Below are 13528 nucleotides of genomic sequence, written 5' to 3'. Positions count from 1 at the left end.
ATATAGCATCTGGGGGGAGGGGTTAAACCAGCAGGAATTCATTGGTGGAGGGGGGGGCGCAACGAGCCCCTGGCCCCACAGGCAATGTGCCAGGGAAGGGCCACCTTCATGCTGCTCACTCTCCACTACCGCAACCAGAAACGCGGCACTTGGCGCCAGCTCATCGGGTAACCTCGCCCAAGGTGGGCGGGGGAACAGTGCAACGGGGCCGGCGCAGTTACCGTGTGACTGAGGGACATGTTGCCAGCATGACGCGGGTGCAGTTACGTGCGCTGCATTTGCTTCCAACACCCCGATACCTCCCTTTGTGGCAGCCACGGCAAACCCATGCCCAATGCAACGCTTTCCAAGAGCGTCTTACTGCTCGCTCTCACCGCACCAATACTTTTCCACTGCACAACACCGTGCTGCGAACCGCCCACCAACCACCACAAATGGACCAAAATCCATTATGTACAGGTCCATAGTTTTGAGGGTTTGCCGTACTTGTTACAATTTTCAAAAGCTTGCCAAAGTATAAGTTCCAACTTACATTGGTGCATATTAGAGACTGTTCGAAGTGTCTCGCACACAGCCTGTACTGTTTGTGAAGCTGTTCTGCGGAACGGTTTTCTAGATCTGCTCTCCGACAGTTCTCCACCCATTTCTGGCACCTACATTAACACAAGAGCAATATTTCACTTTACCCAAGAGCTCGCAAACTTTAAATTACTGTAAAATAAAACCCCGTGCCAAAAGAACATTTGCTTTTACCAATATTTATTTCAAAAAGCAAAGGTCTGCCCCAGTACACACTGATGGATCGTACAAACCCTCAACTTCAAATCCACATGAAGATGAATTACTTTCACTATTGACTGGAAAACCTTAGTTATGCATGAACCAGATCAGCAACATCACCTGTGCATGTCCTATTCTGTTCAGCTATACTGTTTTTTTTGGGTTTTTTTATAAACACACACACACAGTAGGTACCCAGTAATGGAGACTTGGAACGCATTGCCTGGGGTGGTGGTGGAGGCAGATAGGATAGTGGCAATGAAGAGATTTTAAAATAGACACATGGAAGGTTATGGATAGTATATAGGTAGACAAGATCAGCTTAACTTGGCATCATGTATCGGCACAAATATTGTGGGCCGAAGGGCCCGTTCCTTTGCTGTACTATATTCTCCAGGGATGCTGTGCGACCTGCTGAGTTACTCTAGCACTTTGTTATTTTTTATATAAAGTGATAGACATTGCTCTCATTTCTTTCTCCCTCCAGCATGATAAACTGCAATCATCATAAAGACATTAGGCTGCATTTGCCTTTAATCCATTTTTCTAATCAATATTTTTATCTTCTTATGCTTCCATGAAGTATCATGGAACATCTTCTCATCCTAAAGGCAGTAAGCAAAAGCACAAATTTGTTGTTGACGTCCATCAGGAATGAGCACCATCTGTTCAAGAATAGAATCGATCCTCTCCATCTGTACAGGTACAGGGATAGGAAAGATTTAGAGGGATATTTGTCAAACTCAGGCAAATGGGACGAGCTTAGATGGGCCTCCTTGGTCGGCAACTGAAGGGCCTATTTCCACGCTGTATGGCTGTATGACTATCTGTCTACAGCAACCACTACAGCGCAAAAACACACTCACCAGAAAACTCAAATAGAATAGAGCAAGGGTCAGGGTAGAAAGGGAGGAAAGGAAGCAGCAATTGTGACTAAATAATCTGATTTATTCAAGATTTATTTCATACTTTGTGGGTGTCTTTAGCAAGGCCAGGATTTATTTCCCATTCAAAAGAGTGGCAAGCCATTTTCTTGGAACTACTGGGGCTATCTGGCAAAGGTCTCCCATAGTGCAGTTGGGTAGGGCATGTCACAATTTGCGCACAGCAATACATTACCCAGGCAAGACATGGATTGGTGGAGGGAAAGGGCAAGTCACAGGTCTTGGAGTTTCAATGGGCCTGAACGCCATCTCTAAGTGATCGGGTTTGCTGGCTTAGCATGTAATATCAAAGCAATCTTGATAAGTAACAGCAGTATCCTCTGTAGGCCGTATGGACTATAGATACAATGGGCTGAGGTGTAGGGAGTGAATTTTGGGGTTTGTCCATGCTTTGTCCTGGAGATAGACACAAAGTGCTGGAGTAACTCTGCAGGTTGGATAGCATATTGGAGAAAAAGGATGAGTGACGTTTAGGTTCAGGTTGGAACCCTTCTTCAGACTGAAAGTAGTGCCCCCTCCCTCTACTTTCCAACCAGAATTGTCTCATCTCTTATCTTCAGAGATGCTGCCTGACCCGCTGAGTTACTCGAGCACACTTATTCCAGTGTCTGTCTTCATCAATAAACAAAGCATTTTACATAATGGCTTTTGGCTGAATTATTTTGCTCATCTCGGTCTACGCACAGATGGAACAGTGCCAACACTGCCACTGTGGGATTTGCTGGGAAAGGATTTTGTATAAACCAGCATCTGCAGTTCCTTCCTACTACTTCGATTTGTCCTGGATGGATTTAAGCTTCTTAAATGGAGCTTCACTCAGCCAGGCACGTGGAAAGTTAAAAAAAATCTGAAACATCACAGGACAGGAGAAGGCAAGGCAGTAAGTTTTGGTGAGGAACGAACTGCAATGTTGGTTTACACTAGACACAAAATGCTGGAGTAACTCAGGACAGGCAGCTTCAGGAGGGTCTCGGCCCAAAACGTCACCCATCACTTTTCTCCAGAAATGCCGCCCGACCTGCAGAATTATTCCAGCAATTTGTATATCTTCGGTGTAAATCAGCATCTGCAGTTCCTTCCTGAACAAAAAAATATTTTCACTGTACCTCGGTACACGACAATAAACTGAACCTAAACTGATTTGAAGTGTGTCCTCCCGTCTGTGCGACAATGTATTTTGGCTCTACTGTATAAACCAGCATCTGCAGTTCCTTCCTACACATCTTGCCTTGCCCTGGATTGATTTAAGCTTCTTGAACGGAGCTTTACTCATCCAGGTAAGTGGAAAGTGTAAAAAAAAATGAGGACATGACAGGATTGAAAGGCGGTGAAGACGGCGAGGCAATTACTCGAGTTTTGATGAGGGGCGGGGAAGCGGCTGAGCACTTTCGCGCCTGCGCTTCTGGACGGCGAGGCCTGGCGTCGGAAAGTGGAAACACAAGCCTGAAAATGATCTGTATTGTTTTAGATATCAAGCGCCATCACTGGACGTCTGTCTCCTCCCTCCCACCACCCAACCCCGCTTCCCCGCGAAACTCCCCACCTATCCCCTCCCTCTTCTCCCGGGACACTTTAATGGGAGGGGAAAGGAGTGAGCGCTCACCTCTCGGGGTCTCTGGGGAACCTGAAGAAGGGTAGGTCCGGGTAATTGGTGCTGCCCCTACTACAATTCGGGGCCGCGCAGAAATTCGGCATGTTTTGTATTCCCCACCCCCTCCCTCTAGCTTGACCTCCCCCACCACCCCGTAAACTCGAGGAGGGGAGTGAGCCGCGTTGCCAGCGAAAAGATGCTGGGCCGGGAGGTCCGCCCGGTCCTCCCACAGTCCACAATGCGCCGCGCCATCGCGCCAAAAATCACTGTATCCAACTGCGGGAAAATGACACAAAATGCTGGAGCCAAACTCAGCGGGGCGGGCAACATCTCTGGACAACACCGAAGATAAGACACAAAAAGGTTGGAGTAACAGCGGGACAGACTCAGAGTCGGGAGAGGAAGATTAGAAGGTAGACAAAAATGCTGGAATAACTCAGCGGGACAGGCAGCTGGAAAGAAGGAACGGGTGACGTTTCGGGTCGAGACCCTTCAGACTGATGTCAGGGGAGTGGGCAGGACAAAGATATTATATAGTCGGAGACAGTAAGACTGGTGGGAGAATTGGGAAGGGGGAGGGGAAAGCAAGGGGTATTAAAGTCAATGTTCATACCAAAGATCTTATAGCGATAAGATCTTTGGTTCATACCGCTGGGGTGTAAACTATCCAAACGAAATATAAGGTGCTGTTCCTTCAATTTGCTCTGGGCCTCACTCTGACAATGGAGGAGGCCCAGGACACAGAGGTCAGATTGAGAATGGGAGGGAGAGTTGGACTGCTGAGCCACCGGGGTGATCAGGTAGGTTAAGACGGACAGAGCAGAGGTGAGCGAAATGATCAATGATCTTATAGAAACTTACAAAATTCTTAAGGGGTTGGACAGGCTAGATGCAGGAAGATTGTTCCCGATGTTGGGGAAGTCCAGAACAAGGGGTCACAGTTTAAGGATAAGGGGGAAGTCTTTTAGGACCGAGATGAGAAAAATAATTTTCACAAAGAGTGGTGAATCTGTGGAATTCTCTGCCACAGAAAGTAGTTGAGGCCAGTTCATTGGCTATATTTAAGAGGGAGTTAAATGTGGACCTTGTGGCTAAAGGGATCAGAAGGTATGGAGAGAAGGCAGGTACAGGATACCGAGTTGGATGATCAGCCATGATCATATTGAATGGCAGTGCAGGCTCGAATGGCCGACTCCTGCACCTATTTTTCATGTAAACCAGCATCTGCAGTTCCTGCCTAATTCGTTGTTGACTAAGAAGAAGGTGACAATGATAGATACAATCAGTAAAATGAATCAGAACAGTGAAACTAGCCAGAGAACTAGGATGGGGTAGGGAAAGCAGGCTTTACAACTCATACCGCTGGGTTGTAAGTTGCCCAAGCGAAATATGAGGGTTATCATTATTTATCAAATAATGTAATTCCCTTAAAAAAAAAAATCATTAAAATCTTGTGTTTAAATAGGCCTACCTCGCCTGTGTTCACCTATAGATCTATAATAGTGATGTTCAGAGTCATTTTTTGGATTTCAGCTTTGAAGGCATTATGAATACAAAAACAAATCTCAGCAAAAAATGACATCCACAAAACTTTCAATGGTGCTCAGCTTCAGGGTAAAGAGGCATTGGAGTATTTTCATTAATTTTAAATTTCTGCAAGAACAGCGTTTAGTGACCAATGATTCTTGGAAAATACAATTTTGACATATTTAAATTGACGTTGTTTTAAAATGGCATTGACATGGTTACGATTTTAAATTAAAGTTGATCTATGTGGTTATGTGAATTAATTAAAAAGCACAATTTCATATTACAATAGGATTGAGGCTAATAGAAACAGACATTTTCAAATATGAAATGAGTTATAATTATTTATAATAAGAATGAATAATTATTGACTGGCTCATACAACCAAGAATAAAAGTTCATTAGTTTATTGATAGCAATAATCTTATTAGTTTCAAAGTTGTATTTTATCTGTATAAACATACAATCAATTTAATGTTTAAGAAGGAACTGCAGATGCTGGAAAATCGAAGGTATACAAAAATGCTGGAGAAACTCAGCGGGTGCAGCAGCATCTATGGAGCGAAGGAAATAGGCAATGTTTCGGGCCGAAACCCTTCTTCAGACTCAAATTAATTTAGAGGTTGTTCTGCCTTAAGCCACAAAGAACCATTGAAGAGGCACATGGTTTGATGTGAATCTTTCTGGCACAGTTCTCTGAAGCAAATGGGTTGGGGTGGGAGACTGCTAGTCAGGGGGTTTAAACAACTATCACAAAATAAAATAAATAATAGTGTGTTTATTCTTGAACAACAAATTTAAATGTCTATACACAGAAGTGGTTAATGATCTGAAGTACTCGGAGAATGTTAAGAAAATATATGCAAGGAGTGTGATAATGACTTAATCGTAGAAGTCTCCAGGAATGATCAACACAGAAACAAAAATACAGACTAGAGCCAGACCAAAATGAGACAAATCTCCATTGTAATATCTTTTAGGTATCAGCCATGTTGGAAGCTAGTTCATTTCAGTGGTTTAACAAGACAGCTCCAGTGACATACAGGACAAACGGCGACTCAACCTGCAAATTAACCTTTTAGGAATCCTGTATCAGCGCTCCCAAATGCGTTTGCTCTGATTTCTGAATCCTCTCACAATTCTGATCAAAGCCTATATATGCCTTGGATGGAATAGTTGACAATATCTCCAAGCATAGTTTGCATACTGCAGCTCAGCTACTGAGGTTCGAATGAGTTCTTTCCTACACATTTTCTATGCACTGCGAAATCTCTTCAAGGTATGACACAAAAAGCTGGAGTAACACAGCTGGACAGGCAGCATCTCTGGAGAGAAGGAATGGGTGACGTTTTGGATCGAGACTCTTCTTCAGGTATGCCTACTTTGAAGAAGTTCTCCTCCTCTCTCCAACACACTCTCAAGCTGCTCTCCCTTTGTGAGTCCTCCTGCTCTCCAACCATGTTTTAACCCAGGCACATTAGCCTGCTTTGATCTGTCGTTTTCACTCCTTTCCATATCTAGTATCCCTCTCTCCTGACTCCCAGACTGAAGGGTCTCGACCCAAAATATTACACATTCCTTCCCTTCTGCCTCTCCCGTTGAGTTCCTCCTGCATTTTGACTATCTGAGGTTTGAATTAACTTGGTTCAGGAGGATAGTTGCTATCGATTGAGCAATTTCTCCATTAGTTCTGAAGATATGCTCTATTCCCATGGAAGGTTTGTTGGGAGGTGAGATACAACATTGCAGTAAGAAAGATTGAATAAAGGAACTAATATGCAATCTTGTTTGACACTTTTTTGCCGAGTTAGGCTCTTTTATAACCTATTAGTTAATAGCAGGGCCTGTACACTACCATGGAATAAACGTATGCGGAGATAGATCTGTGTCCAGCCAAATTTGATAAGGATGTTCCACAATAGTCAGAGTAATTCAGCAAGGAAACAGCCCATTCAGCCCAACTTACCCATGTTTGGTAAAATTGTAAATTATCTCTATTGTGTAGGATAGTGTGTGGGGTGATCGCTGATCAGCGTGGACTCGGTGGCTGGAAGGGCCTGTTTCCATGCTGAACATCTAAAGTCTATCGACTACTGAGCTGACCTGGAACTTGCCGAATCTGTCGAAAATGCAGTAGGGCTGGCATGAACATCACCCCCCACCATTAAATGCGGGCCTCCAAGAGGATTAGAACAGCACTGGAATGGTCTGCCTAGGTCGCGGGTGGGGGGAGATATACCAGCCCTCAAATGTCTGCCTTGGAAGTTGAATACGGGAACGGATCTTGGCTGCAAGGGGTAAATTTGGCCCGCCGATATGCGCGCAAGTCCCAATGACGATGAGATCGGCTGCCTCACCAGTGTAGGTGCCACATTTTAGGGGGAACTTCCGTAGAGGTGGGGGGAGATTTCAAGTGCACTCTTGTAACCTTGTCCAGGTCAAAGTCGGTGCCGGACCACTAGTTGCCGGAAAACCAGTGGTGGAACAAACCTCCTGATTCCTGAACAAAACTCAACACCGCTGAATGCCGGTGACATATTCTGAAGTATTTTTCCATTCGTTAACAGGATGCAACATACTGGGCTAGGAAAAATGTGGAGAGTCCCGCAGACAAATGGGAACAGCTCAGTAAGATGATATGGTGAGCTTGGATCATTTAGGCCAAATAGCCTGTTTCCATGCTGTATAGATCCTGTTTCCATGCTGTATAGCTCCATCACCATTTCCTTGAAGCAGTGAAACTTAAGAGGTGAACTGTTCATAATTTCCTAGGTGGCGAAAGGCTTTGATGGGGATAAACAAATGAAAAATACCAAATATGGAATGTAACATTCATTCATTATACTTGCCTCACTGACAATTGTACTCAAACAATCTTTTCATAGCTTTTGATCCATTTTTCAGCCTCACCCTATCAAATATGTTCATCTTGGTCTATAACTCCCACACTCTCTGCAAACTAAGACTAGTTATTTTCCTTTCCCAGCTTCAACAAAGGTGTTTGAGCTTTAATAACGTCCACTTCTAATTTCATAGATGCTGCCTCGCCTACAAAGGTTGATTTTGACTTGCCTATGCATGCCTCCCACCACCAAACCCAATTCACCTACGAAGCTCAACCTGAAACATCACCTATCCATGTTCTCCAGAGATGTTGCCTGACGTGCTTAGTTACTCCGGCACTTTGTGTCTTCAGACTTTAAAGATATAGCATGAAAACAGAAAGTTCAGCCCACCGAGTCTGCGCCGACCAGTGATCACCCCTGTACACTAACACTATTCTACACTCTAGGGACAATTTACTATTTATAACAAAGCCAATTAACCTACACACGTGTAGATCTTTGGAGTGTGGGAGGAAACCGGAGTGCCCGGAGAAAACACATGTGGTCAAAGGGAGAACGTAAAAAGTCCGTACAGACAGTATCCATAGTCAGGATTAAACCCAGGTCTATGGCGCTAAAACAGCAACTCTACTGCTGTGCACCCAAATCCTTGTGCATTAACCATCATCTGCAGTTTTTTGTTTCTCCAAATTAAACTAATCCCTACTACCTACACACGATCCATATCCACCCTCCCCCCATTCTCCACATATTTATGTGCCTATCTAAACCCTCTTAAAGCCATTACCATACCGACTTCCATCATCACCATTGGCGACATGTTCCAGTCAATTAGCGCACTCTTCGGAAAAAAAAAACGTACACATATCCTTTACACTGTCCCCCACAGTTAAGCTATGTGATCTAGCATTTGACGTTTTCACCCTGGAAAAAGACTCTTGACTATCCTGTCTATGTCTCGCATAACTTTATAGCTTGCAGTCAGAAACAGGTGAGTTGATCATGGGGAACAAGGATATGGCGGACCAATTGAATAACTACTTTGGTTCCGTCTTCACTAAGGAAGACATAAATAATCTGCCGGAAATAGCAGGGAACCGCAGGTCAAAGGAGTTGGAGGAATTGAGTGAAATCCAGGTTACTCGGGAAGTGGTGTTGGGTAAATTGAATGGATTAAAGGCCGATAAATCCCCAGAGCCAGATAGGCTGCATCCCAGAGTACTTAAAGAAGTAGCTCCAGAAATAGTGGATGCATTAGTAATAATCTTTCAAAACTCTTTAGATTCTGGAGTAGTTCCTGAGGATTGGCGGGTAGCAAACGTAACCCCACTTTTTAAGAAGGGAGAGAGAGAAAACGGGGAATTACAGACCAGTTAGTCTAACATCGGTAGTGGGGAAACTGCTGGAGTCAGTTATTAAAGATGGGATAGCAGCACATTTGGAAAGTGGTGAAATCATTGGACAAAGTCAGCATGGATTTACGAAAGGTAATTCGTCATGTCTGACGAATCTTATAGAATTTTTCGAGTATGTAACTAGTAGCGTGGATAGGGGAGAACCAGTGGATGTGGTGTATCTGGACTTCCAGAAGGCTTTCGACAAGGTCCCACATAAGAGATTAGTATACAAACTTAAAGCACACGGCATTGGGGGTTCAGTATTGATGTGGATATAGAACTGGCTGGCAGACAGGAAGCAAAGAGTAGATGTAAACGGGTCCTTTTCACCTTCGAGCCTGCACCGCCATTCAATATGATCATGGCTGATCATCCAACTCAGTATCCCGTACCTGCCTTCTCTCCATACCCCCCGATACCTTTAGCCACAAGGGCCATATCTAACTCCCTCTTAAATATAGCCAATTAACTGGCCTCAACTACCTTCTCTGGCAGAGAATTCCAGAGATTCACCACTCTCTGTGTGTAAAAAATTTTCTCATCTCGGTCCTAAAGGATTTTCCCCTTATCCTTAAACTGTGACCCCTTGTTCTGGACTTCCCCAACATCGGGAACAATCTTCCTGCATCTAGCCTGTCCAACTCCTTAAGAATTTTAAGTGTTTAAGAAGGAACTGCAGATGCTGGAAAATCGAAGGTACACAAATAAGCTGGAGAAACTCAGCGGGTGCAGCAGCATTTATGGAGCGAAGGAAATAGGCAACGTCTGAAGAAGGGTATACAAAAAAGCTGGATAAACTCAGCGGGTGGTTTCAACAACTAAGTGGACAGAAGATAGGTTGAATAGGTTAGTTTCGGGCCGATTCCCTTCTTCAGACTGATAAGGGGGCCTGGGACAGAGGTCTTTAAAATGATGGGAGGAGGAGCCCGAAGGCTGGGGGATGGGAGGAGACAGCAGGGGGACTGAGGAAGGGGAGGAGACAGCAAGGACTAACAAAATTGGGAGAATTCGATGTTCATGCCCCCAGTTGCAGACTCCCCAAATGAGGGGGAGGTGCTTTCCTCCAGAGTTCCGGTGCTGCTCGCTGTGGCCAGTGGAGGTGGACCCAGGACATTGGTAGAGGTCGGAGACGGAATGGGATAGGCATATGTGCTGAGCCACCGGAGGGAGGGTTTGGTTATTGCGGACTGAGCGGAGGTGTTCGGGGGAAAAAAATCGCCCAACCTCCGCTTGGTCTCACCGATATGGATCTGCTGACTGCTAGAGCAGCAGACGCAATAGATGAGGTTGGAAGAGATGCAGGTAAACCTCTGTCGCACCTGGAACGACAGAAGGGTTTCTGAAGAAGGGTTTCAGCTCGAAACGTTGCCTATTTCCTTCGCTCCATAGATGCTGCTGCACCCGCTGAGTTTCTCCAGCTTTTTTGTGTACCCTTAAGAATTTTGTAAGTGTCTATAAGATTCCCCCCCTCAATCTTCTAAATTCTAGCGAGTACAAGCCGAGTCTATCCAGTCTTTCTTCATATGAAAGTCCTGTCATCCCAGGAATCAGTCTGGCGAACCTTCTCTGCACACCCTCAATGGCAAGAATGTCTTTCCTCAGATTAGGAGACCAAAACTGTATGCAATACTCCAGGTGTGGTCTCACCAAGACCCTGTACAACTGCAGCAGAACGTCTCTGCTCCTATACTCAAATCCTTTTGCTATGAATGCTAACATACCATTTGCTTTCTTCACTGCCTGCTGCACCTGCATGCCTACTTTCAATGACTGATGTACCATGACACCCAGGTCTCTCTGCATCTCCCCTTTTCCTAATCGGCCACCATTCAGATAATAGTCTACTTTCCTGTTTTTGCCACCAAAGTGGATAACCTCACATTTATTCACATTATACTGCATCTGCCGTGCATTTTCCCACTCACCCAGCCTATCCAAGTCACCTTGCAGCCTCCTAGCATCCTCCTCACAGCTAACACTGCCCCCAGCTTCATGTCATCTGCAAACTTGGAGATGTTGCATTGAATTCCCTCGTCCAGAACTGCATACCCCAATGTAGCTGAACTACAGTTTTATAGAGCTGCAACACGAGTTCCTGATTCTTATACTCAATGCTCTGAACAACGAAGGCAAGCATATCATACACCTTCTTTACCACTCTGTCTGCTGGAGTTGCTACTTTCAGGGGGCTATGTACTTGAACCCAAGGTTACCTGCTGTTAATGGGTGTTACCGTTAAGTGTATACTATCCCCTTACGATTGACTTCCCAAAGTGGGACACTTTATCTTTGCTCAGATAGAAGATGTGGAGATATGCCATTTCTCCACCATATGTGGTGCTGGCTCGAAGGGCCTAATGGCCTACTCCACGTGCAACTGCCGTATTCATTGACAACTATCTTCATTATCTGTAACTCTATCAATTTGTTGTGTCGTTCAAACTTACAAATCAACCCCTCTACATTTTACAGTCTGAAGAAGGCTCCCGACCCGAAACATCACCTATCCTTTTCCACCAGAGATGTTGCCTGACCCGCTGAGTTACTCCAGACACATGGGGACGAAGGGAGGGGAGGGGGGGAGGGGAGGGGGGGATCGAGGGATGGGGGGATCGAGGGGAGGGGGGGATTGAGGGGAGGGGGGGACGAGGGGAGGGGGGGATCGAGGGGATGGGGGGGGCATCGGGGGGTAGGGGGGGGTGTGAGGGAGGGGGGGGTGGGGGGATCGGGGGGACGGCGGAGGGGAAGGGACGGAGGGGGGGGGGGGGGGCCGAGGGGAAGGGGATCGAGGGGGGGGGGGAGCGAGGGGCAGGGGGGGGTGACTTGGGGAGGGGGGGGGGGATGGAAGGGGTGAATGGACTAGGGGGGGGGGGGGGGGGGGATGGAGGGGAGGGGGGAAACTAGGGGGATGGAGGGGGGGGGAATGGGTGGGATCGAGGGGAGGGGGGGGGGGGTGAGTGGGGGGATGGAGGAAACTAGGGGGAGGGGGGGGGGGATGGAGGGGAGGGGGGGTGAGTGGGAGGGATGGAGGGGGGGGGGGGAGAAGGATGGATCGGGGGGGACGGAAGGGGGGGGGGGGTGAGTGGGGGGGATGGAGGAAAACTAGGGGGAGGGGGGGGAGGGGGGAAGGGGGATGGGGGGGGGGGGGGGCTGACCCGTCCTGCGCAGGGGGGGGGAGTGGGGGGGGCCCGCGGGTTGGGGAGAGCGAGCGAGTCTGGAGACCTCCCAGCTGACCCGTCCTGCGCATGCGTTCCCCCGGGGCCCTCGGGTTGGGCGAGCGAGTCCCTGTCCCACTCCGGGCGCCCACTGTCCCCCCCACTCCCCCACCCAGGCCGGCGGAACATTCTGGAAGCGGCACCCCGCGCCGCGCTCACCTGGTCGGGTCTTTGGGGAACCTGAAGAAAGGGATCTCGGGGCAGTTGGTGCTCTTCCTGCTGCAATTGGGCGCCGCGCAGAAGTTCGGCATGGCCGCCTCGCCTCTCGCTCCGCGCTATCTCCGTTTAAACACGACGCCTTTGTCCAGTCGGCGCCCCCTGATCTCCAGCCTCGGCGGGCGGGGTGACTGTAGGCCGCAGCTCCTGCCGTCGCCCAGGGCCGCACGACGCGCTGATGTCACCGCGCAAACTAGCTGACTGCTGCGGCCGTCCTCCAGTATCCCACAATGCAAACGGGAGGCGCCAAAAACGGCAGATGCCTCAATCCCGAGGCAAAAACCCGGCAGATGCTACAATCACGGGGCAAAAACCCGGCAGATAATAATAATAATAATGTATTTTATTGTCATTGCACGTCAGTGCAACGAGATTTAGTATGCAGCTTCCAACCGATGTAAAAGAAAAGTTTAAAAAAAAAATAAGTTGTGTGTCGTGACCATCCGAGGGAGACAGTCCAGGGGGGCACTCAGCAGGACCAGTTCAGAGCCGCTATAGCTCTGGGAATAAAGCTGTTTCTGAGTCTGGAGGTTCGGGCGTAGAAGTCCTTGTAACGTCTGCCGGAGAGAAGTAGTTCGAACAGTCCGTTATAAGGGTGTGAGGAGTCTTTTTGGATGCTGACGGCCTTCCTGAGGCACCGTGTGTGGTAGATGCCCTCCAAGGCTGTTAGCCCTGTCCCAATAGTCCTCTGCGCTCTGTGAAGCTCTCTGCGCCTCCATGCAGCTGAGATACCGCACAGACATGCCATACGTTAATATGCTCTCTGTGGTGCAGTGGTAGAAGGTTGTCAGCAGCTGTTGGGGCAGACCAGTCTTTTTTTAATGTCCTCAGGAAGAACAGTCGTTGCTGTGCCTTTTTGACCAGTGCAGCGGTGTTGGTAGACCATGTGAGGTCCTCTGAAATGTGTGTGCCCAGAAACTTAAAGCTGGACACTCTCTCCACACTTTCCCCGTAAATGGAGATTGGGGCGTATTCTCCATTATGGGGCCTCCTGAAGTCAATAATCAGCTCC

At 47.4% G+C, this 13528-nt stretch overlaps 1 protein-coding gene across 1 annotated transcript in view; it reads right to left on the bottom strand.

Moving 5' to 3' along the window:
- LOC129698399 (52 kDa repressor of the inhibitor of the protein kinase-like) overlaps positions 1-12715 on the bottom strand; it is a 30148-nt gene extending 17433 nt beyond the window's left edge. The window contains exons 1-2 of the mRNA XM_055637541.1: positions 12460-12715; positions 533-653 (exon numbers count right to left, since the gene is read on the bottom strand). Of these exons, the coding sequence (XP_055493516.1) occupies positions 533-653; positions 12460-12551 (213 nt within the window). The 5' untranslated portion in view covers positions 12552-12715. The remainder of the gene's footprint in view (positions 1-532; positions 654-12459) is intronic.
- Positions 12716-13528: the final 813 nt, after the last annotated feature.

The sequence above is a fragment of the Leucoraja erinacea genome, chromosome 6 (assembly GCF_028641065.1).
Source record: "Leucoraja erinacea ecotype New England chromosome 6, Leri_hhj_1, whole genome shotgun sequence".
Classification (NCBI taxonomy): Eukaryota; Metazoa; Chordata; class Chondrichthyes; order Rajiformes; family Rajidae; genus Leucoraja; species Leucoraja erinaceus.
This window is presented reverse-complemented; position numbering and strand designations above follow the sequence as displayed.